Source organism: Balaenoptera borealis, assembly GCF_965194805.1.
Source record: "Balaenoptera borealis genome assembly, chromosome: 16".
NCBI classification, from domain to species: Eukaryota; Metazoa; Chordata; class Mammalia; order Artiodactyla; family Balaenopteridae; genus Balaenoptera; species Balaenoptera borealis.
Genome location: NC_138872.1, coordinates 13,916,171 through 13,941,050, shown reverse-complemented (window position 1 = coordinate 13,941,050; position 24,880 = coordinate 13,916,171). Strand labels below are relative to the sequence as shown.

The 24,880-nt window shown below is 45.0% G+C and overlaps 1 protein-coding gene and 1 pseudogene across 30 annotated transcripts in view; one reads left to right on the top strand and one right to left on the bottom strand.

Annotated features, from left to right (window-relative positions):
- ZMYND8 (zinc finger MYND-type containing 8) overlaps nt 1-24,880 on the bottom strand; it is a 130,743-nt gene that overhangs the window by 44,904 nt on the left and 60,959 nt on the right. For 14 of the 29 annotated variants that reach the window (XM_082361160.1, XM_082361157.1, XM_082361151.1 and 11 more), the window contains 5 exons: nt 24,804-24,859; nt 21,918-21,995; nt 20,650-20,846; nt 13,137-13,618; nt 259-399 (listed from right to left, as the gene is read on the bottom strand). In XM_082361160.1, coding sequence (XP_082217286.1) covers nt 259-399; nt 13,137-13,618; nt 20,650-20,846; nt 21,918-21,995; nt 24,804-24,859 — 954 coding nt within the window. Of the gene's footprint in view, nt 1-258; nt 400-9,690; nt 11,805-13,136; nt 13,619-17,837; nt 17,932-20,649; nt 20,847-21,917; nt 21,996-24,803; nt 24,860-24,880 lie in introns of those variants that run through there. The other 15 variants (XM_082361150.1, XM_082361147.1, XM_082361154.1 and 12 more) reach the window with 3 other exon arrangements.
- Nucleotides 14,661-17,739, top strand: LOC309613796 (nucleophosmin pseudogene; annotated as a pseudogene). The gene has a single exon. The product of its transcript is annotated as a nucleophosmin pseudogene (transcript).

The following is a 24,880-nucleotide window of genomic DNA, read 5'->3' as shown; positions in this document are numbered from 1 at the left end:
GGTTCAAGAACCACACACAGGGACTTCCCTGGAGGTTCAGTGGTTAAGACTCCACACGTCCAACACAGAGGACACAGGTTCGATCCCTGGTCAGGGAACTAGGATCCCACATGCCGTGCGGCCAAAAAAAATAAAAATAAAAATACCAATCTTTTTTTTAAAAAAAAAAAAAAAGAACCACACACAAAAGAGGACATTACAACTTGCAGAAATACTCATAGCTGCTACGGAAAGAGGCATCCCAAATTTCCAACTGACCCAGGTTAAGATTCAGGATGCTTCCCGTGGTGGATGTCTTGTCCGTTTTCGTCGTGATTGGTGTTGATACTTGAGGAGAGAAAGGTTTCGGGCTGCCGGATAAACTCCCCGCTTGTCCCGTCTTGGTGGAGGCTGGTGAAGCTGAAAAAGTAAGTTACTCGTTAAAAGACAGATTTACAAATAAAGAAACGTATAAAGCTTGTAGGTGTGGGGCAGGGAGGAGAGTACAGAAATTCTATTTGATTTCAACCAGGCCACCAGAGCACCACAGAGGGGGGGTTGGAGCAGGAAGGGCTGGCTATTTATTTCAAGCAAAGGGCTTTAACCCAATGTTAAAGCCACGAAGGAAGAAGGCTGCCCCAGTCATCCTATTAAACACAAAGCTCTAAGACAAATCGGCTAAGCTGCCACTGAAATTGGTTTGGCCCATTCACGGGTGTAAATCTCAAAATAAACAGCGATTAAACCAGCCCCCGCCTCGGTCCAGATGCAGAGACCAGAGCCAAGCTTACAAATGGCACGTCATCCATTTGTGGGAGACGCAGGGGCTGGCTCACCCAGCCACTGCACCTGCCGGGGGCCAGCTCGACCCCTTGGGAGCTCTCAGGCTTCTCATTTCAAAGGTCCTGCAATGCTGAACGAAGCCAAACTCCACAACAGATGGAGTGAGGGCGCTGTTGGTAAATTATCTCCCTCCTTATGGGGTTTCAAACTTTTATAGGAGGACAGAGTCGTACCTATGCCCGAGTCTTTTAAAAATACCTTAAAACTTCCTACTTCCTGCTCCCCTGAGCCCTGTCCACTGGGTGGGGGAAGAGAGGACAGAAGCCAAACCATTTAACAAAACAAAGTGTTCAGATGGGCCAACTGGGGCCTCCCAAAGATCTTTTAGATCCTGCCCCTTTGCTGAAACGGCTCTGTATTATTGGGCTGTCCTGTTACCATAAACGTGTGACAGGCAACCAAATGGCCAGCTCCCCTCAGATGTGCAAGAAACCTCGAGAAAGCTGTTGATGGTGATGGGGTTAGATTCGAGACATCCCAGGGACTTCACAAGTGCTTAGACACGCTGGTGGGTTCTTGCCTTAGTTTCCTCATCTGCCAAATGGGGATCCTCAGAGTGAGGATTCAACGGGTTAAACTCTACACCAGCTCAGCCAGTCAACATACGTGAGCTAGCCTCAGTTCCAGCACCAGGACCTGACAACACTATTTTTAATGCAACAGAGTGGGAAAGACTCTAGATGTAGGGAGACGTGGATTAAAGCATGGATCAGGAGCCAAAAGAGAGGTTCAAATCCCAGCTCTGTGGACGCGCTGTGTGACCTTGGGCAAGTGACCTGATGTCTCTGAATCATCTTTCCTGGTAGCTACAAACAGGGATACTGATAATATAATACAAAAGGATTGATAGAAGTACCTAACTCATGGGACTTCCCTGGTGGCGCAGTGGTTAAGAATCCACCTGCCAATGCAGGGGACACGGGTTCCAGCCCTGGTCTGGGAAGATCCCACATGCTGTGGGGCAACTAAGCCCATGTGCCACAACTACTGAGCCTGCGCTCTAGAGCCCGTGAGCCACAACTACTGAAGCCTGCGTGCCACAACCACTGAAGCCTGTGCGCCTAGAGCCCATGCTTTACAACACGAGAAGCCACTGCAATGAGAAGCCCACGCACCACAACGAAGAGCAGCCCCCGCTCGCCGCAACTAGAGAAAGCCCGTGCGCAGCAACAAAAACCCAATGCAGCCAACAAATAAATAGAAAGATAAATAGAAAAATAAAGGTGTTTCAAAAGATTTAAGTATCACCAATAAAATCTTTAGTATTAGGATTTTTAATTATTATTCGTTCATTTATGTTCTGTTTCCAAAAGAGATTTGCAGTGGCTGAAAAAATCAGTGCAGTGTAGTCCCTCCACAAGGATTAAAGACCAGGGTCTTTCTAATTGTATTCCCTTAAGCAAACTAGCAAGTGGGTCTCGCAGGGAGGGTCTTAGCATACTAGCAGAAGCACTGCTTGGGGCTGCAGGGAACTTTGACAAGGAAGACTAACCCTAAAAGGTAGCAGGAACCAAAACCACACAAAGGTGCGGGGTCACACAGAGAACTCAAGCAAGAGAGTCCACATTTCCCTGTTTAACAGGTCAAGTTACAGTAGTAAGAAGGAGAGGCCGGCAGGTGGTCTAGCAGAGCCCCACCCCACTGTGGGCCTGCAGGGAATTTACCAAGAACACAGGGAGAGCCATTAGCTTTATAGTTCTGTATATGTATGTTCATGTAGTTAAAAAATAATAATAACTGGAACAACAAGCCTTTAACTTCATAGACATACAGGGAATTTACCAAGAACACAGGGAGAGTCATTAATTTTCTAATACTATATATATATGTTCATGTAGTTAAAAAATAATAACTGGAACAACAAGCCTTCAATTTCATAGACATATAACCTTTCCTTTGTTAATAAAACTTAAGTATTGAAGGTTTAAGGGACACGTTCTAAATTTTTTAAAAATTTGAAATACAGCACTTGGATATGGCAAGAATAACAGTGTTACATGAACGCCGGTTTCCCATGGAGACGGGTCTGGTTCACTTTTCACCCGGCCAGCAAAGGGCAGGGGCCACCCTCGCAGGCGTCTGGTACTGCAGTGCTTCACGTAATCAGGACCAAGACAGCATCTCGGGGTCACCTAGCAACCCACACTGCAGAACTCGCCTCTGAGAAACTGGTAGCCAGTGCCCATCCCTGGCTGCCACCTGCCCCACCTCCCCACTTTGTGAAACACCTGTGTCCGTCTTGACCTCCCCATAACCACTCACCCAGTTGTTCAAGGCCAAACATGTCTACACTGTCTCAATTCCTCCTCTGCTGTCCTGCCTCAGCCTTCCCAGCCCTTCAGCGAGTCCTCTGCACACCACTTCCAAAATACACCCAAATCTTCGCACTCACCTCCGTCCCAATCTCCAGGGCTATCACCCTTGTCCGTTCATTCTCAACAGGGGCAATATGGCTCCCAAGGGGCAAAAAGTAGACCTTAGGGGGTGAAAAAATCTTACTCTTTTTATAAATAAAGCACACATGTAGTATGTAAAAGGACATACGTTTAAATTTCATGAGGGTCCACTCTTAAGTACAGACCCCAAAGAACTGAAAACCTATACTCAACAAATCCTCAAAGCAGCACTATGCACAGTAATGCAAAGATGGAAACAACCCGAGTGTCCATCAACAGACAGACAAGCCCTGGTATAAAGGAATGAAGTTCTGATGCACGCTGCAATGCGGGTGACCTTGAAAACACCACACTAAGTGAAAGGAGCCAGATACAAAGGCCATGTTTTATAGGATTTCACTGAAATGAAATATCCATACTGGGCACATCCATACAAATAGAATGCAGGTCGATGGTTGCCAGGGGTCAGCGATGGAGCAAAGGGATGGGGGTGGGAGAGGGGGTAGGGACGAGGAGTGGCTGCTTGGTGGGTACAGGGTTTTGTTCTGGGGTGATGGAAATGTTCTGGAACTAGGTAACAGTGGTGGATGCACAGTATTGTGGCTGTACTAAATGCCACTGAATTGTCTACTTTGAAATGATTAATCTTCTGTTATGTGACTCTCACCTCCATTTTAAGAAATATTCATGGGAGGACAATTAGGAAGATAGTGTCTAAAAGGGCTCCTTCGGGGATGATGATGAAGAAAAGGTTGGGAAACACTGCCCTAACCCATCATTTCCCACGAAGACTCTGTAAGAGCTCCCCACAGGTCCCCTACCACCTGCCACAGCACCCCCTCCCAGGGCACCTCCACCCAGCAGCCGGGACAGCGCCTTAAACAAGGAAAGGAAACATCACTCCTCCATCTAAAACCATCCAGGGGCGTCCAGTTCCCCAGAATAAAAAAACCCAGTGAGACATCTGACCTTTCCTTGCCTCATTCTGGAATCTCCAGCCACGTGGCCCCTTGTGCTTGACCCCTCCAAGATCAAGTCCGCTCCCAACTCAAGCCTTTACACTTGGAATTTCCGAGGAAAGACACCCCACCCACTCAACCCACCACTCCCACCCAGATCATACTGGCTGGCCGTCCTCAACATTTGGGTCCAATACCACCTCCTCAGAGCCCTCCCCTGCCAGCCCCATCTAAGCTGGCCCAGGTGCCCCTTTTGCCTTGAGAATATCAGCTCCAGGAGAACAGGCTCCTTGCCGGCCTCTGACGCTGCCAGGTGCCTGAGACATTTCCAGCATGAGCAGATACATGAGATGATTAATTGAAGAATGAGTTCCCCATTTCTCTTCTCGTGACTGTGGTCATGATAAACAATAAAGAAATGATAATGACAACCAAAATAAAACCTCTCCATTACAAAGGTGCCAATTTTCACCATCTCCTTGATATTCTGCATCTACTAAAGGCATGCTGAGTGATTAAACATCCAAGGAAAACACTTGGATAAGCAGCTCACAGAAGAATACAAACGGTCAAGAAGCACACTTAGAGAGAACCCTGAGCTCGACATAAATAAATGTAAACTCAGGTAAGGGCATACGGAGATATACAGATAAATCTCCATCCTACATCCTTTTCACCTGCATGCTACACTTGTTTCAAAAATAACACCTAGTGTTCAGGGTAGGTGAGGAAAGAGGTACACTCACAGGCATCAAAAAACTATTCAGAGGCTTCCCTGGTGGTGCAGTGGTTAAGAATCCGCCTGCCAATGCAAGAGACATGGGTTCGAGCCCTGGTCCAGGAAGATCCCACATGCTGCGGGGCAACTAAGTCCATGCACCAGAACTACCGAAGCCCGCGTGCCTGGAGCCCATGCTCTGCAACAAGGGAAGCCACCACTATGAGAAGCCCGCACACCACAACGAAGAGTAGCCCCCGCTCGCCGCAACTAAAGAAAGCCCACACGCAGCAACGAAAATCCAACGCAGCCAAAAATGAATAAATAAATTTATATTTAAAAAAAAAAACTATCCAGGAGAGCAGTTAGGTGATAATGATATTAAAATTAAAGTATACCAAATGTAAAATAGATAGCTAGTAGGAAGCAGCTGCATAGCACAGGGAGATCAGCTCGGTGCTCTGTGACCACCTAGAGGGGTGGGACAGGGAGGGTGGGAGGGAGACACAAGAGGGAGGAGATATGGGGATATATGAATACGTAGAGCTGATTCACTTTGTTATACAGCAGAAACTAACATAACATTGTAAAGCAATTATACTCCAATAAAGATGTTTAAAAAAATAAATAAAAAGTAGATGCTTGAACACACAAAAAAATAAAAAATAAATTAAATTAAAGTATACAGGGAATTCCCTGGCAGTCCAGTGGTTAAGACTCCGTGCTTTCATTGCCGAGGGCATGGGTACAATCCCTGGCTGGGGAACTAAGAACCCACAAGCTGCATGGTGTGGCCAAAAAAATTTTTTAATTTTTTAAAATAAAATATAAAAAAAAATTAAAGTATACATAACACACAGACCCCGAAGTTCCATTGCTATGAATTCACCCCATAGATATAAAAGTGCCCCGATACTGGATATGCACGAGAAGGTTCACTGCAACAGTATTTATAATAGCAAGGAATGGAAGATGGCTTATAAATGCCTATGCATTAGAAACTGGTTAAATAAATAATGGTATAAATACCATACAACCCTTAAAAAGAAAGACACAGATCTCTACATCCTGACAAAAATATGTTTGGGAAAAAGAGAGAAAGGTAAAATCAAGTGTGCACAGAAATGTCCCCATATGTGTAAATGTTTTTGAAAAGCATGCCCACATCTTTAAATGAACATACACATTTTTTTTTTCTAGCAGCACATCCTATAATCATGGAAACTTTGGAGAAAAACTGGAGCCCAGAAGCGGGGATAAAAAAATTAAAAACTTTAGCTTTTCTTTTACACCTTTCTATACCGCTCTAATATTGCTGAGTTTCATTTTGTTGTTTTAATTCTAACCATGTGCGTGTAGTCCTTTCATCGTGTAAAAAAAAAACAGGGTCAACTAGAGGCATTTAGATTACGGGCCATTTTGCTCTTTTAAAAATGCTTTTATTGTGGTTTTGTTGGGGGGAAATACTTTAAAACAGGTGCAAATATGTATTTGTTAATATAAAAAATGTAATGAAGGGAGAGGAATTCTGTAATTGTGTGACTCCGGCAAAGTTCAATCACTGGTATCTTCTTGAAGACTTTTATTCATGACCATCTAGAGAAACATGGAAAATACTAAGCTGGCCGAAATGTCTACAGCACTGGGGGTTAGAAAGTGAGCAAGGACCATATATAGAGAGATATAAATATATAATTAACATATACATGTCAGTAGTGCTGAGGTTGAGAAACCCTGTTTGAAATAGCTCTAGATACACATATATACATTGCAGACATTAAGAAAACAAATCAATGTATCTGTTTAAAACATTTGCATTCACATGACTTCATAAAATCTACCTACTACTGATAACGAGAATATGTGCACTCAAATAGAAAGATGTCAAAGAAACATTGCTAAGTTGAAAGAAGCAAAAAGTTTAGTACAATCCCATTCCATCACACACACACACACACGTTATTATTGTCATCGTCACTGTGATTTATATACATTAAAAAATTTTAGGGGCTTCCCTGGTGGCGCAGTGGTTAAGAATCCGCCTGCCAATGCAGGGGACACGGGTTCGAGCCCTGGTCCGGGAAGATCCCACATGCCGCAGAGCAACTAAGCCCGTGCGCCACAACTACTGAGCCTGCGCTCTACAGCCCGCGATCCACAACTACTGAAGCCCGTGTGTCACAACTACTGAAGCCCGTGTGTCACAACGACTGAAGCCCGCGTGCCTAGAGCCTGTGCTCTGCAACAAGAGAAGCCACGACAATGAGAAGCCTGCACCCCACAACAAAGAGTAGCCCCCGCTCACTGCAACTAGAGAAAGCCCGCGTGCAGCAGCGAAGACCCAATGCAGCCAAAAAAAAATTTTTTTTAAATAAATGAATAAATAAATAAATTTATTTAAAAAAAAAATTTTAGCCACCCAATTCTTAATAGTTGTCACCTCTCAGGGTGAAATTATGGACTATTTATTCTATAATATTAACATTTGAAAGGCATATCTTATATTCAGGGGAAAATGATGTAAAATGAAATGTAAATATTGGAGAGCTTCAAAGTTGAAGGTCAAGCAGAGTTTTATCAGTGCTGAAATTCAAAAGCATGGTACATAAATCTATGGCTCTCAATGAGGACTGGAGTGGTGACCATACCCCCCAGGGGACACGTGACAATGTCTGGAGATGTTTTTGGCTGTGATAATTGTGGGCAGGGGTGTGCTACTGGCATCTAGTGGGTAGAGGCCAGGGACGCTGCTAAACACCCTACAGGGCACAGGACACCACAGAGAATCATCCGGCCCAAAATGTCAGTAGTGCTGAGGTTGAGAAACCCTGTTTTAAATCACTCTAGACATTTTTGAAAGCAAAAAGACAATTGGAAATGCACGCTTCAATTAAGCCTTGAAACAGATGCCAATCCTTTTATAAAGCCATAAAATCTTGTCCAAAGGAAGACCTAATTGCCTTTGAAGTCACAAATAATTTAATCAGATTTTACACTCTGATGTACAATTCACAAGCAAGGGCTAAAACACATCATTTATTATCTACGTTTCCAAAACCCCCAGACTGTGCTAAGTGCCCTTCTGACGACACGAAACACGAGTCGAGTCATAGGATTAAATTAGAAAAAAAGGCCCCTTCCCTCCCACGCACCCCAGCCCTCTGGGGGAGGTGGCAGTGGAGGAGTTAATGACTCACGCTGAAGTTCCTCTACTTACAAAGCCCGGGCAGCAACCTACACATTCAAAGGGCTGGCGGCATCTTGCACCACTCTTGGTGGCATGAACAAATGAGCTCCACAGCAAAGAATCACTGGATGGTCTAGGACAGGACAGAAATGCTGTCCTAAATGGTTATTTAGTTCATGGAAAAGTATTCAGAACACAAGGTTAAGTTAAAAAAGAAAACCCTAAACAGTCTACACCAAACAGGTGATCCATGAAGCCAGCAGTTCACAGATGCATTTGATGCACTCTATAGGTTTTGTTTGTTTTGTTTTGTTGTGTGTTTTTTTTCGGCCACACAGCATGCGGGATCTTAGTTCCCCAACCAGGGATCGAACCTGTGCCCCCTGCATTGGGAGCGCGGAGTCTTAACCACTGGACCGCCAGGGAAGTCCCTATACTTTTTTTTTTTTTTAATTTGAGCCAATGTGTAAAAGTTGGGGTAGTTTGCATTTTAAAAATATTTGAGAATTCTCTTGAACAACCAGAAATCTGGCAACACTGAGCCACATCCCCACTTGGCTAGAACCAGCAGAGGGATCTGGCCCCCAGTGCCCTTTAAAAAAAGCACACCTCTCTAGCTCAGCACACACGTATGGGAAGAGTAAGTACTGCTTTGGAAAGTGTTACACACACAAGCACCCATGAGCGTGTCAATAGTCATGAAGACGAGCAGATTTCTGCTTTAGTTCACCCCAGTCCTTATCACTTCCAAAACTCACTCATTTCCGTATCTACCTGATCCCTGGAAGTATTTGAATTTTCAACTTGATTATATGATGTATAAACCAACACAGAATAAGTCCAGGACGGGAATTCCCTGGCGATCCGTGCTTTTACTGACAAGGACGCAGGTTCAATCCCTGGTCGGGCAACTAAGATCCTGCAAGCCACTCAGTGCAGCCAAAAAAAAAAAAAGAGTCCAGGAAACAATTTCTAAGGGCTGACTGTGGGAAGTGGGATTATCCCTGACTTTAGTTTTTGTAACTAACACTTGTTTTAAGACAAACATATATTGATTTCACAGGACAAAAAGAGTATCTGAAACTGTCTTCCCTTCTCCCTGAAGGAACCCACATGGGGCTCTAAGACCAAAAGACCACTATTGAGAGTGGTGAAAGCCAGGCCCCAGGACTCTTACCCTAATACATATTAATGACTTAAATCAGGATCCCGCAAGCAAATACTGGCAAAGGCATCAATCTGGCCAGGAGGTCTAGATAAAGGAGGAATCAGACAAATCATGGAGAATATAAACCACTCTGACCCTTAACACAACAAGATTCCAAGAGTGAAAGGCGTCTGGCTGAGCAAAGGGCTCCTCAGAGAGCTAAATCCAGCCCTAAGGGTTATAGACACATGATTCTGAGCTCCTCAATCCCCCAAACAAAAGGAGGGTTTCTAAACTCTCATAAAAATTTTATCTAATAACTTATTTCAATGTGTAGTCAGTCTTATGCGGCTGGCTACAAATTTTTCCCTGCTGAAACTGATAAGGTTTTTCAATACTATGACAATCTTTTTTTTTTTTTTTTTAAACACAATTTTGGATAAAGCGCAGTCCTGTCTCAATTATACTGATTGTTGGGGCATTTCAATAAATAACCCACTTCTCCTTCCACCAAATGCTATTATCACTGCCAACAGCAGAGGGCAGTGGTGTGCAGTGCAAAGAAAGCCCATCTAGATTCAGGATCTGCTGTGGGAACATCACCACCCCCCCATACTCTCCGCAGGGACTTCAACTTGCCTTCTGTAAAATGGGGAGACTGACTCGGAGTTTCTCTTAGTCTATAATAGAAACTGGCAAACCAATCCATGGGCCAAATCTGGCACACCACCCATTCTTGTATGGCCTGTAAGCTAAGAAGAGTATTTACCATTTTTAAATGGTTTGGTGGGGGGTGGGATTAATAGTTCATGAAACATGCAAATTACATGGAGTTCAAATTTCAGTGTCTCAGCCACATACTGCCTTATGGCTGTTTTAGTAACACAACCAAGGTGTTGAATAGTTGCACTGTTGTAACAAGAGCCCTACAAAGCCTAAAATATTTACTGTCTGGCTCCTTACAGGAAAGAGGGCAATTTCTAAGACTAAAACAATTTTTAATAAATACCTTCTCTTCCTACACTATTCACTGGCTGCCTAACTCATGATGAGCGAAATAACCCAGGCACATACTAGTAAGCAGTTATATTTTGGGAAACGGCTTTAAATTCTACTGAAATGGGGTATCTGCTAACTTACCACCTCAAAAGTCACTCATATAATAAGGAGTTTTGTTAGGAATTCTGACGTCATTTCAACCTCTGAACCTCTTGAGGAAAGAGAGAAGCTTAATTAAACCCATTACACGTGTTCTTCTTATTCGTCTAAAACTATGTTTCCTGAAATATGGTGCTAGAACATCATTGGTGGTTCAGAGACCAACACGTTTTATTTTACAAGTTATGTGCTAATTTCATGTCTATCAGGAAAAAACACAGCAAAAAATTTAAATACATGAACTTATATACTTTATTTAGCTTAGCATTTATAAACTGCATCTGTAATTTATAAATTGCAGACTTAATATTTAAGAATGTAATAAAATGGGTGGTACTTAAGATTATGGCAAAAAATCACAGCGGTCAAAGTTCAGGCAACAGTAATTCATGGGATTGCTGCCGAGTTAAAACACTTTCTCAAAAGCATGATCTCTATGAAAACTAAAAGGCTGAGGAGTTTGTGTGATTATATACCATGTTAACTTGGCTTAAATGGAATCATGTCATGGAATAAAAGTAAGCCTTTTAAGGACTCCGGTCAGAAACTACGGGGCAAAACGGAAGTTTTTTCTGAGGCTGGTGAACAGAAGTTATGTCATCAGAACAAAGCTCTAAAACTCAACTGTGAGTCCCTCGACCACATGGCTGGATCAGACCTGGAGAAAGACTGCAGCCTTTATTCTGAAGAATCAAAAGCTGTTGGTAATTAAATCTACTCCACCTACGGCCCTTTGGAGAGCAGCTACAAGCAGTACTTGAAATAAGCAAACCAGAAAGAAGCAACAACACACGAACCAAAATGAGTGGAATTCTTTGAGTTTACCACTAAGTCCCCATCATTTCATCTTCCGGGGACATTGGTAGCCTCCTAACTGATGTCTGCTCCTTTTTTTTTTTTTTTTTTTTTTTTGGCCGCACCACGCGCTAGTGGGATCTTAGTTCCCTGACCAGGGATCAAACGCAGGCCCTCGGCAGTGAGTGCGTGGAGTCCTAACCACTGGACCGCCAGGGAATTCCGGACACCTGCTCCTTAAAGAGTTCTTACGTGAAGGAAAGAAGGGGGAGGGTGGTGTCTGAAAGGCTATCCAAGGGTAATGCTCTGGCCAGAGGTCTAATACTGGTGATCCAACTTGTAGATGTGCTTTATTCATTCTGGAAAATATCTTAAGACATTTTGAGCTGACATTTCATAACTGGAGATTCTATATTAAAATGCAGATTTCCCATTTCTCTGGAAGAATGTTAAGATGTGAAAACAGTTAAGTCCACATTCCTGTGGACATTCCATGGGCTGAAACCCTTGAGAATAAGGCGAGTGTCCTGGGGTTCATCAAAAGTCTCCCCAGCCCAGAGCCTGAGGGCTAGCTGCCTTCATCACCATGTTCAGTGTGGAGCTTCTTTCTACCCATGCTTCTCTAAGATACAACAAGAAAGAACAAAGAGTAAAGGCCGTGTTTCAAGAAAAATGAGAGTACACCCACTTCCTTGTGGAAACAGAGTTCTTAAAGGTTTTAACATGCAACCAAACTGTCTGGATAGAAAGAATTCAATTTAGGTCACCCTTGCTTTTGTTACACTCAGCCAGCATCCCTCATTTGTAACACCTCTCGGAATCCACACAGGCATGGGATGAGCAACTACCCGAAGAAATAATATAGTAGCCAACATTTCTGTAGCACTTACTGTTTCAGGCACTGTCCTAAACCCTTTATGTATGGTGGTTCATTTATCCTCACAAGAACTTCTGAGGCAGGTCCTATCATCATGGTCGCGTTACCAGTAAGGAAACCAAGCCACGGAGGGGTTAGGTACCTTGCTTAAAGCCACAGGGCTAGTGAGTAGCAGAGCTGGGATCTAATCTGAGACCAGCATCTTCATTCGTCACCACTGCTACAGCAGCAAGGCTCCAAAGTGCAACACAACTGTTCAACGGCTGGACCTTTAAGAAGTGGGGCTGCGGGGCTTCCCTGGTGGCGCAGTGGTTGAGAATCTGCCTGCCAATGCAGGGGACGCGGGTTCGAGCCCTGGTCTGGGAAGATCCCACATGCCGTGGAGCAACTAAGCCCGTGAGCCACAATTACTGAGCCTGCGCGTCTGGAGCCTGTGCTCCGCAACAAGAGAGGCCGCGATAGTGAGAGGCCTGCGCACCGTGATGAAGAGTGGCCCCCACTTGCCGCAACTAGAGAAAGCCCTCGCACAGAAACGAAGACCCAACACAGCCAAAAAATAAATAAATAAATAAATAAATTTATTTTTTTTAAAAAAAGAAGTGGGACTGCTCTGGGGAGAGAATATTCTTGTTTCCCTTACGTGTTCCTCTAATATTTGAGCCTTAAGTAATGTGAATATCTGGTTTTGATAGAAAAATGTTTCAATTAAAATAAAATTCTTTTTTTTTTTTTTTTTTTAAATAAAATTCTTAAGAAAAAAAACTGTTGTAGGAAGTTGTGATTCATCTCAGAGGCATTTGAACAGAACTCTGAAGGATTTCTGGCCACCTCTGCCCACTTCTAGGAATGACCTCCAGCTGGCCTTTGGGGATCACTTTTCTCATTTTTTGGGTCCCTAACAGCAAGAATCCCACTGGGTTACTCACTTAAAAATTAAAATTTGCTCCACTGGGATGAAACGCCATGCAGCTCTCTTTGACTTTGTGATGCTCACCAGGTAGGGCCAGACAGGTGTGGCCCCGATGGGAGCCCCTGTGTCCCAGGGGCCCCCTGTACCCTCTCCCACCTGGGGCTGACCTGTGCTCTTGTCCAGGAAGTCTATGGACTCCTCACTCGCGCTGAAGTGGCTGGACGTGGCCTTCTTCTCGGCGTCCTGCTCCACGTCGGAGCCTGTGTGCACGGAGGAGTTGGTGCTCATGGGGGAGCGTGGCATGTCCGACAAGGAGATCCTGCGGCCTGTGCCCCCACTCAGCATCGGCTTGCTCATCAGGATCTTGGGCGACGCCGTCATGTCGAAGTTGAGCTTGACCTTCTCCTGCTTGTCTATCTTGGCAGCACCAGCGCTGGGGTTGGAGGGGTCGAGCAGCATTTGGTACTGGCTGTTGGGCGTGTAGGGCGTCCTGAATGGAGAGTAATTAAAGACCCCAAACTTCCGGCGGATGTTCTCCACGTAAACCTCCATCTCTTGCATTGCACTGTTGAAGATGCTTTTGGTCTTTTTCACAGAAAAAGGAATCTCTTTAGACATGAGGTAGCAATTATTTATTGGAACCCAGGCCCTGGGAGTGCAAAAGAGAAAGGGAGTTTAAGTCAACTGTGGTCATTTCCAAGATTCTTAAGTTTTTTACAAATTTATTGTGCAAGAACACTTAACATGAGTTCTACCCTCTGAAGAAACGTTTAAGTGAATCACACATAATTGCTGTATCAACTGAAAAACAAAGCACAACCTAAAAGTTGAGAATTATTTTTTATCTGGCAGACAAAACTGAGGACTTGGACTTCCCTGGTGGTGCAGTGGTTAAGAATACACCTGCCAGTGCAGGGGACACGGGTTCAAGCCCTGGTCCGGGAAGATTCCACATGCCGCAGAGCAACTAAGCCCGTGCGCCACAACTATTGAGCCTGCGCTGTAGAGCCCGGGAGCCACAACTACTGAAGCCTGCGCACCTAGAGCCCATGTTCCACAACAGAGAAGCCACTGCAATGAGAAGCCCACACAGCACAACGAAGAGTAGCCCCTGCTCGCCGCAACTAGAGAAAGCCTGCGTGCAGCAACAAAGACCCAACACAGCCAAAGATAATAATTAATTTTTTTTTTTTTTAAAAAAAAAAAAAAGGACTTAAGCCTGGACGCAGCCTCTCAGATCACGCTGAGGGACTGCTCCCAAGAGGTCAGGGAGGAGCCAGTATATATAGGAGGTTTTGCAACAAAGACCAGGTAGTGAGAACTTCAAAGATGATTGTTAGTTAAAGAAAACCAAGCATCTCAAGTTAAAGAATTTAGCATTTTTTTCTATGAATGGGAAGAGGTAAGCATCAGGGCTCACTGACATCATTCCTTTGATATGCGCTATCGAGGACAGGATCCTGTGCTTTCCCATCCTGAGTGTCCTCAGGGTGCACCGCTTAGGGTGGCTACAGTGGCTGAGGGCGGGGCAGCGGGTTGTCTTCAGCCTGAGTTCCCTCAGGGCTCACCATCCAGGGTGCCTGTACCAGCTTGATGGCTACAACATCCTTTGTTTACTGAGAGGGCAGGCAACACTTTTTTCCGACAGCTGATTATAGGTATATGTTGGTACAGCAGCTCTCTAGAGCTTATTCATTTTGTTTAACTGAAACCTTACACCTGTTGATTAGTACTCCCCATTTCTCCCTGCCCCCAGCCCCTGGCAACCACCATTCCACTCTTTGATTGTATGAATTTGACTATTTTAGATAGCTCGTACAAATGGAATCGTGGTATTTGTGTTTCTGTGACTGGCTTACCCCGCTTAGCCTGAAGTCCTCCAGGTCCAGCCATGATGCCACATACTTCTTAAGGCTGAACATTATTCCACTGTATGTACAGACCACATTTTCTCTATCCATTCATCTCTCGATGGTCATTTAGGTTGTTTCCAGAATTTTTTATTTTTCCTTAATGCAAACCAAATTAGCCTAGTGGACTTTCCAAGATTCTTAAATACATATTCCTTTTTTTTCAAATGACTTGGTTTGAATGGCTAGTTAACGATCCACTTAACAGGCATGTTCTGTCACAAGGACCAATCGTGAACACGAAACTTAGCTATGACATTAAAAGGCTCAATAGCTTAGTCATTTCAATCCATTAAAAAAAATAATAAATCCCCTTTGGCTCTGGGTTGGTAGAGAGTAAGAAAACAGTCTGCATCCTAGACTACACCTCTGAAAAGAGCATTATCCCCCAAATCTCACTCTCCTGCACTCAGACATAAAAGCACTTTCTTTTCTCTTTTAAAACTGCGATTCTATGTGGGACTAGAAGGAAATATTGGACAAACCACAACCCTAAAAGGAGGTGCATGATTCTGAATGTGAGATAATTCACATGGAAAGTAATGGGAAAAGAGCCTATTAGCCTTAGGGCATGCACCCTCCAGCTCCCGCTCAAGGCTAGTTCTGTCTTCCTACAGTCAACCCCCATTTCCCAGCATGCTCTGCAGAGATTCACTAGAACATGAGCTGCTTTTCTGGAATTAGCCATACACGTGACTGCAGGCAGGAGAAGGGAACACGACCACCAGGCTCTGGGGAAGGCAGCGCCGATACAGGAACATCCAGGGTATAACTCCGTGACATTTAATGCCCCAGCCTCAAACCAGCTTGTAGCTGGGAATCTGGTGGGAATGAGCTTTTCCAAGGAGACCTTTGGGATTTCATAGACCATAAACTCAAGCCAAGAACTAAGCAACGGGGAGCAAAGTAGACTGTGGAGAGGTGGAAGACTCATACCCAGTCTAACACAAGCACCACCTACTCAGGTGCTATCAAAGTGCCAGGTGGGAATTTAGATCCAACCCCACCAAGTCTTCCAACATTTTAAAGAGAAGTAGAAAATACGGACTCTTTATATTCTCTTTTACCCAAATGTTAACAGTTAGCATCTCATTCCTATTTTTTAAGAGAAAACCACCCGGGAGAAATAAAGCCTGGCCATGGGACAGAATTCAGGACACAGGCTGGCTGCTCACAACTCTAGGTGATACTACATCACGACACAAATGAAAACTGAACACCCAAAAATATCCACCCGCTCTCTCAGAGTGCTGGAAATCACCTGCTTCTCATCTGCTCCAACTCGCGGCTGTCATTCTGCAGAGACGGGAGGAACCACAGGTACAGCCAGACAGAACAAGGGCTGGGCAGGAGCCAAATGCCCTCAGGGCCAGAGTCTGCGGGGCCTCTGGGGCTTTCAGCTGGGTGGGCAAGAATCTGGACCAGGCAGGACTCTGAGGAGCAGTGGGGGTCCCCAGGCTGCCCCGACAGCTAATGCCCCTTCCCTAAGCCAGCCTCAGCTCTGTCGTCGGGGAGACGGAGAATGAGCCCCTACCTGGAGGGATGCTGGGGGAGATGCACCTGACCAGTCCCTGCACCACCAGAAGCTGATCAGCCAGATGGTCCCTGTGATTGTGCCCACCCCACCCCCCGCTTTTGTCTGGAATCAGGGCCTTAAGTTCAATGAAGTTGCTTCACAAGTGATTTCAGAAAAGGGTTTCTTTTCCTTAAAGAAGGCCCAGGAAATATGGAAAGGGAAATCAGATTTGCTTAATGACAGAAAACCTCTGGGAGGCTATGTCCTGAGAGGTGACAGAATCACACAGCTGAGCTACTTCCTAGCTCTAGGCCTCGGTTTTCCTATCAGTAAAATGGGGATAAAAGCAGCTTCTACAAAAAGTGCTTAAAACAGTGTCTGGCTTTCCCTGGTGTGATTCCGTCCTGCACGACTGTTCCCTGGAACAGTAGTCTTTTACCTCTGTCCACCTTCTCTCCCACCTAAGTGTATGCCATCAACCCATGGAAGATTCAATGGACATGGACATGAGCCCCCTGAGGCCCCAGAACTATCTTTCCGGCTGTGAACTAAAGGCCGGCCAAGATTATCACTTTAAGGTGGATAATGATGAAAATGAGCACCAGTTATCTTTAAGAACGGTCAGTTTAGGGGCTGGCGCAAAGGATGAACTGCGCATTGTCGAAGCAGAGGCGATGAATTATGAAGCCAGTCCAATTAAAGTAACACTGGCAACTTTGAAAATGTCTGTGCAGCCAGCTTCCCCTTAAGGGCTTTGAAATAACACCACCTGTGGTCTTCTGGTTGAAGTGTGGTTCAGGGCCTGTGCATAGTAGCGGACAGCACTTAATAGCTGTGGAGGAAGATCCAGAGTCAGAAGATGAAGAGGAGGAGAATGTGAAACTCCTAAGTATATCTGGAAAGCGTTCTGCCCCTGGAAGTGGTAGCAAGGTTCCACAGAAAAAAGTAAAACTTGCTGCTGATGAAGATGAAGATGAAGATGATGATGATGAAGGTGATGACTTTGATGATGAGGAAGCTGAAGAAAAAGCTCCAGTAAAGAAATCTGTACGGATACTCCAGCCAAAAATGCACAAAAATCAAACCAGAATGGAAAAGCCTCAAAACCATCAACACCAAAATCAAAAGGTCAACAATCCTTCAGAAAACAGAAAAAAAATCCCTAAAACACCAAAAAGGACCTAGCTCTGTAGAAGACATTAAAGCAAAAATGCAAGCAAGTATAGAAAAAGGTGGTTTCCCTTCCCAAAGTGGAAGCCAAATTCGTCAATTATGTGAAGAACTGTTTCCGATGACCGACCAGGAGGCTATTCAAGATCTCTGGCAGTGGAGGAAGTCTCTTTAAGAAAATAGTTTAAACAGTTTGTTAAACTTTTCTGTCTTCTTTCATTTCTGTAACAGTTGATATCTGGCTGTCCTTTTTACAATGCAGAGTGAGAACTTTCCCTACCGTGTCTGATAAATGTTGTCCAGGTTCCATTGCCAAGAACGTGTTGTCCACAATGCCTGTTTAGTTTTTAAAGATGGAACTCCACCCTTTGCTTGGTTTTAAGTATGTATGGAATGTTATGATAGGACATAGTAGTAGTGATGGTCAGACAAATGGAAATGGTGGGGAGACAAAAATATACATATGAAATAAACTCAGTATTTTAACACAGTAAAAAAAAAAAAAAACAACAGCTTTTTTTTTTTAAGCTCTGCAGGCATTTGATAAAATGTTTTGTACATTTGTATATAATAGTGTCTGTGAAATAAAACTAAAAAAAAAAAGGCAAAATCTTTTAAAGGAAAAAAGCCCACGATGAGACTTCAGAACATGCCTTGATTTGTGCAAGAGCCTCCAGGGGCTCGCTCTCTCTCTCTCTCTCTCTAACATTTATTAACTTGACAATGGGGGAATTCCCTGGCAGTCCAGGGGTTAGCACTCCGCGCTTTCACTACCAAGGGCCCAGGTTCAATCCCTGGTTGGGGAACTAAGATCCCATAAGCCACACAGAGCGGCCAAAAAAAAAAAAAAAATGACAATGAACATGCAGTGGTCGGTGCTACTTCTTATTCTGCTGTACTGCCTTATTTTGCGTACCCCTGGTCCAGGCTTATGTTTTGGCTCTGCAACCTCGAAGCGAGCTCCCTGAGAAGGGACAGCACATCACAACCCTTGCAGCCTCCCCTGAGTCCGTGTCCTGTTTCTGGGTCGGACCCAGAGCAGGCTGTCGACAAGCCTGCCCCATTCTGCTTTAAGAACATCCTGGGGAGGAAGGGACGTCCATCCTTTTAGAAGTGGCTTCCACTACAGCTGTCGGGGACTCCCTGCCCAAGGTCAACTGAAACCTCCCTACAACTCTTACCTACTGTCCCTCCACCACTGGGATATCCTTAACGACTCCCCCAATGTGCACCCTGCACCCAAAATGAGCCCGACAGTTCAACAGGTCCCCTCCAAGGGGACAGGAGACACCACGGAGGGAGGGTTAAGGAAATCTCGTGGGGCATCAGACTTGGGCAGCTGTCTTTTTTACAAATGTAAGGGGGCCGGCTTCCAGGACAGCTCCCACCCAGAACCAACCTACACCTGCAAGTTCAGGGGAAATAGCCTCTGGAAACAGGGCCGGTGAAGCTCATGGCCCCTAAGCCACCTTCAATGGCTGTCAGGCAGGCAGGAGTAAGAGGTCCATGCAGAGTGGGCACAGCTGGAGCAGAACCCACGACTCTTAAGGCTCTGGGAATATTTGGTGCTTGGGAGACAGCAATGCTTGCCCCCCGCCATGGACATCCTAAGTATTATCCACACTGAGTTACAGTATAGAATAATCCCGAATCATCAAGATGGTTCATTAACACTTGCCATGCTCTAATGAAGAGGCAGGAAGATGTACAACCTGCTATGTCTCTTGCTCTTCAAATAAAAGCCAGACTTCTGACCAAAGCCGCCCTGGTGACCCAGGCCCAGCCCACCCCTCTGATCCCACCTCTCACCCACTCTCTCCTCCCTTATCCTGTTCAAACCACACTGTGCTCCTGGACTTCCCTGAGCAACTAACTCAGCCTCGGCCCGCCTTTCCCTGCCTGAGTCCCTGCTCTCTCTGGTCCCTCTACCCAGATCTTCACCCGGCCCCGCCACTACCTCCTGACCTGAGATCATACTGTCTATTCCCCACTTGTATGTCATCTGCCTTCCCCACTTCCGACGGGCAGCGTCTGCCTGCTCGCTCCTGTACCCCAGCATCTCAGCCTGGTACACGGCAGGCACCAAAGACATGTTTCTTTGAATGAATGAGTAAAGGAATTTTAGAAAAACTTCCCCAAAAGCGGTCAAAATCAAAGTATAATACTTCCTATCAAACCTGGAACCATCTCAGCTAATTTCCATTTTGTCTCCTATCAATGGATTGCCAGGATTCCTGGTAAATGATTTCAGATTACTTTGATATTCTTTTTTTTTTTTTTTTTTTTTTTGGCAAGATGACAAGCAAAATTTAACAAAGAGTAATATTTCAGATTCTGGTGTTGTTTAAAATGAGAAACTGTATTTTCTGTACATTCTGTGGGTGGGTATAATTTTCAAACTATGTCTGTTAAATATTTTCCCCTACACACACACACACACGCACGCGCTTTCTCAGACTGCTTGGTAGGGTTTCGGGAGGGTTTTTGCCTCATTTACTCACAATGTAACTCTTGCTAAAAGAGAACCAAGAAATTACCCGCCGCTCATCTCTGTCTACCTGTTGTTCTGAAGCACGCAGGGGGCTGCGCTCCACAGAGAGCTGCTATTAGCTGGAATAATTCACGTCGCTGGGAGAGGGGGAGAGGGGGAGAGGGGAGGGCAGGAAGGCTGGCAGGGAGGGCTCACACCTGTCAAAACAGCAACCCCTTATAATTTCCCATTTTAGCTCCACAGAAAAGGGAACAGGAGGGGACTACCCAGCACACCGATGGGAGATTCATTTTACCGGCAATCTGGGGAAATGCTTCTGATCCCTGAAAGCATTATTTTGAAAAGCAATTTGTGCGGTGATTTAATTTACTGCGGAAAAACCCAAAAAAAGAACAGCAGCACTTAAAATAGCCGTGGAACCTACTATGCCGATGCCGGCTGCGTCCACAAAACCACGAAAGCAAGATTCTTTTCCAACACACCTGAAAAAACTGAAGCCTGTGCGTGATCAGGCTTATTAACACAGCCCAGGACAGTATTTTTAAAGTACAAGATCACTGGCTGGTATCAAGACAATAAAATAATAGCCGTACCCACCGCCCCTTCTTGTATTCACTGACAGGATCAAAGGTTCAGTCACAGCTACGCGTTTGAAGCCTGTGTTTAACTCCCACCTGTCGTGTTGTCCAAAGAACCGGGCGTCAACCTGCCCATCTTTATCCCTCAGAGCTTTCGCAGGCCAGAATGGAAACCCCTTCAGTTTTGCCCAAACCAAAGGATGTGGATTGCTCTAGGAAAAGAAAAACAAAATCCAGCGTTTGTATGTATTCGACAGCAAGATGCACACATAAAGCTCGGTGGGTGAGGTTAAGCTAAGGCAGAGGTGATACAGGCCACAGAATGAAAAGTGAACAATTTCCAGCAGGGTCTCCCCAAGTGGCAGTCCCTAGATGTGCAGCCAGTAAGCCTGGGCAAGGCTGGGAATGGGGTTAAATGGGGAAACCAAGAAGAAGTGAGCACTGACCAAAACCAGGCTTGGACTCTGGCTGTGCCGCTCTTGCCCGGGTGGCAGCGAACAAGAGACTGTACCTTTCTGGGCAACACAGGGACAGTAATACCTACACCCTCTGTTAAGCTGGAGGGTTGAATGCACCTTACATCCAGCATACAATAAGGGATGGCATTAGCTAACTTTATTCTTTACCGAGAGCTACTCAGGGCCTTAATGATTCAGATGTCCATCTCAAAAGGCAGGAAAAGACAACCTATGTTTTGATTCTCAACTCTACTTGCCCAATCTTGCGGCCCAATACCCTCCCCCCACACCCCCATCCTCCCAGCTCACCCCAACGACACACTTCTCTGCAGAACATCAGTTTGGAAAATACAGATCCATGGGGACAACTCGGGTGACTTTCTCTCCCCACCCCAATCCCAGCCTCAAGAACCATGGTTTAGAGAGACCATGGAGTTAACCCTGGGAAGGATTTCCACACCTCTTAAAATAGACCCAACATGATTCGTAAGAAACATACTCCTTTAACACGACTCGGGTCATCATCTGCATGACTTTGGCATGTCTCTCCTCTCTGATGAGCTTCTTTTCACGCTGCATCCTGCTGTTTTCAAGGGCTAATAAACCCAGTAAATCGGGACACTACCTCTGGCACATGACCTTTCAGCCAAAGAGGTTTATCCCACCTGGATTACTCCCATTCTGCCCTAACTTAATTTTCAGTAAGAAAATTATTTTAAAACTTCATCCAAAGTTTCATCCAATAAGCCACCTGGAGAAAGCTGTCCTGGGTCACCCAAGGCATAGAGTTCAGAAAACAAAGAAAGGAAAGGAAATCCAACTTACACAAGGCTCACAAAACCAGTTATCTCGTTTTTGGCAAGCAGCTAGATAACACTCTGGACAAACTTCGATTTCATTCATCTGTAAAGCAAAAATGTGTTAGAATGTGTCATTCCTAGGGGCCTTATATCTGCAGGCCCTCAAGAAATGCATGATAATACTGGCAGGTAAGATTAGCTTACCTAAGTCCCACAGTGGGGAACACCCTGGACATCAATCCAACTATTTCTCACCAGCCCCGACTCGCCCACCTAGCCCCAGTCGCCATCCTCTCTCGCTGGACCATGTCTCCCAGCTTCCCAAGCTTGGTCCATTCCCCACACAGACCAGCCAATGCCACCTTCTACAAACACAGATCCCATCTGGTCCCTCTCCTTAGACCAGTGGTTCTCTACTGGGACAGTTTAACCCTTCCAGGGACACTTGGCATAACTGGAGATATTTCTGGGCATTGGTCATCACAACTGGGGGTGGACAGTTGAGACTGGAGTCTATGATGGTACAAGGACAGTTCCTTCAACAAAGATGTCTCTGGCCTCAAATGTCAGTAGTGCCGAGGTTGAGAAACTAACAATGAAATCTAAACACCTGGTCAGGGCTTCCCTGGTGGTGCAGTGGTTGCGAATCCACCTGCCAATGCAGGGGACATGGGTTCAAGCCCTAGTCCAGGAGGATCCCACATGCCGCGGAGCAACTAAGCCTGTGCACCACAACTGCTGAGCCTGCGCTCTAGAGCCCACAAGCCACAACTACTGAAGCTCGCGCGCCTAGAGCCCGTGCTCCGCAACAAGGGAAGCCACGGCAATGAGAAGCCCACGCACCACAATGAAGAGTAGCCCCCACTCGCCACAACTAGAGAAAGCCCAAGCGCAGCAACGAAGACCCAACGCAGTCAAAAATAAATAAATAAATAAATTTAGATAAACAAATAAACACCTGGTCAGTTCCTTCAAGGCCATGCGTGGTCTGGCCTCAGTCTACCTGTCTGAGCTCCCCAATCCCTTCCCTCGACTCTGGCCTCTGCTTGCCATGCTCAATTCTATATATCTCTAATCACACCATCCACAGCAATTAATTAATACCACGTTACTCTATTTTATTTTCACGGATAACTGAAAATTCTGTAACTGACCGTCCTCTCTCTTGAGAAAGTGCATTCCCCCAGAGAAACGTCATGACTTAGAACTAAGGGCCCTGGAAGCTCCCTTCTTGGATCTAAATTCAGACTCCACTACATCCTAGCTCTAGAACTTTAGGAAAAGTTGCTTATACTGTCTAAGCGTCCATTTCCTCACCTCATAGAATGGGGATGAAAGCAGTACCTACCAAACAGAATTATTATAAAAATTAGATGAGATAAATGTAAATCATTTCAAGTGACAAGGTGCCAGACACATAGCAGGTGCTCAATTAATGATTATTAATAATTTTATAGTAATTACTAATTATAATGGACTGACCGACTGAGGGCAATGAATAAATGAGTGAATAAATGAGTGAATGAATGAATGAGTGAGTGGTGGACCATATTTCTTCCTTCTACCCACTCTCCTTCTGGGCTATTCCAAAGGTACTGGGTAGAACAAAGCGGCAACATCAAGTCCAGGACAGCCCCGGCATTGGGGCCCACAAAGCAGCACTATGTTGCCAACAGGTAGGTTCAGAATGCCAGACAAACAGCATCTGGGTTCAATAAATTCTACATTATGACAACCCACCAATTAAAAGTCTAGGCTTCAGCACCCAGATCAAGGGAAACGAATCCTCAAGGCGGAAACAACTGAACAACTCGCCCAGAGACAACTCCAAGTCGCCAACAACCATATCAAAAAACAGTCCATCACCACTTGGATCAAAGAAATCAAAATCACAATCACAGTGAGATGCCACTGTTTTTTACTGATCACACTGGGACAAAAACATATATACACAAACAGTTTTCAAATTGGAACTTCCAACATTGCAAACGACACAGAAAAACCACCACATTTGTTCACTCCAGGTCATTGTATAAGTAACGCTGTAGCATTTCCAGAAAACAATCAAGAGATATCTACCCAAAGCCATGTTGATAGCCTCAGACCTAGTAGCTGCATTTCTAACAATTATACTAAGGAAATAAATCATCAGAACAGCCATGATAAATTCTATTCTTCCTCTGTGTTTAATTACCTAGGAAAACGCTCAGAGTGAAAAATGTAGATTATAAAACTCTCTCTATACAAATATATAGACATGGACATATCCTAAGATATCCAAATGTTTTCTTTACAAATGAACAGAGGGATAGATGAGAGTGCAGACAGGCTGAAGGCCATTACATCTCAGTTTTTTTGTGCTCACAACAGGGATCTAACAAAGAAAGCTCCCCTGTACCACTTCTGCCATCAGCCTGTCCTGTAACCACTAGAGCCTCAGGGCACCCAGCCCAGGAGCTGCATTTCATCCACACCATCAAAACTACGGGGTATTTTTCCAGGACACCTGGGCCACTCTCAGAGAAACGCAGGACCTTTCCTGCAAATAATGTCAAAACCCAAATACCTTCTGCAAGAAGACTGAAAGGGACCTGAGGGGATGCCACAGATTGTGGGGGAAAGAAATCATAAACTCTATTTGGCCCAGAAAACTCAGGATGTGCAGTGCTGGACCACGACTCAAGGTTGAAAAATCCCATCTCTCTTAGATCTAAGATTAGGGTGCTGATTTATAACATATTATGGCACATCTGTTGCTTTTACTTTCCTTGAAGAGAGGGGCGCTATCTGTGCCTCAACAAATTCCAAAATAACTAGAGCTACCCACTGGGAGATTCCACAAATGGAAACTTCAATCACCCCAAGCCTTGATTCTAGGTACACTTAAAAGGGGACAGTAGGAAACAAATACCTCATGCTCGCAGATTTTGATGACTACTTTCGCTATTTGCGTCAATTTGTGATTTCCTGAGGGAATAAGAAAATAGG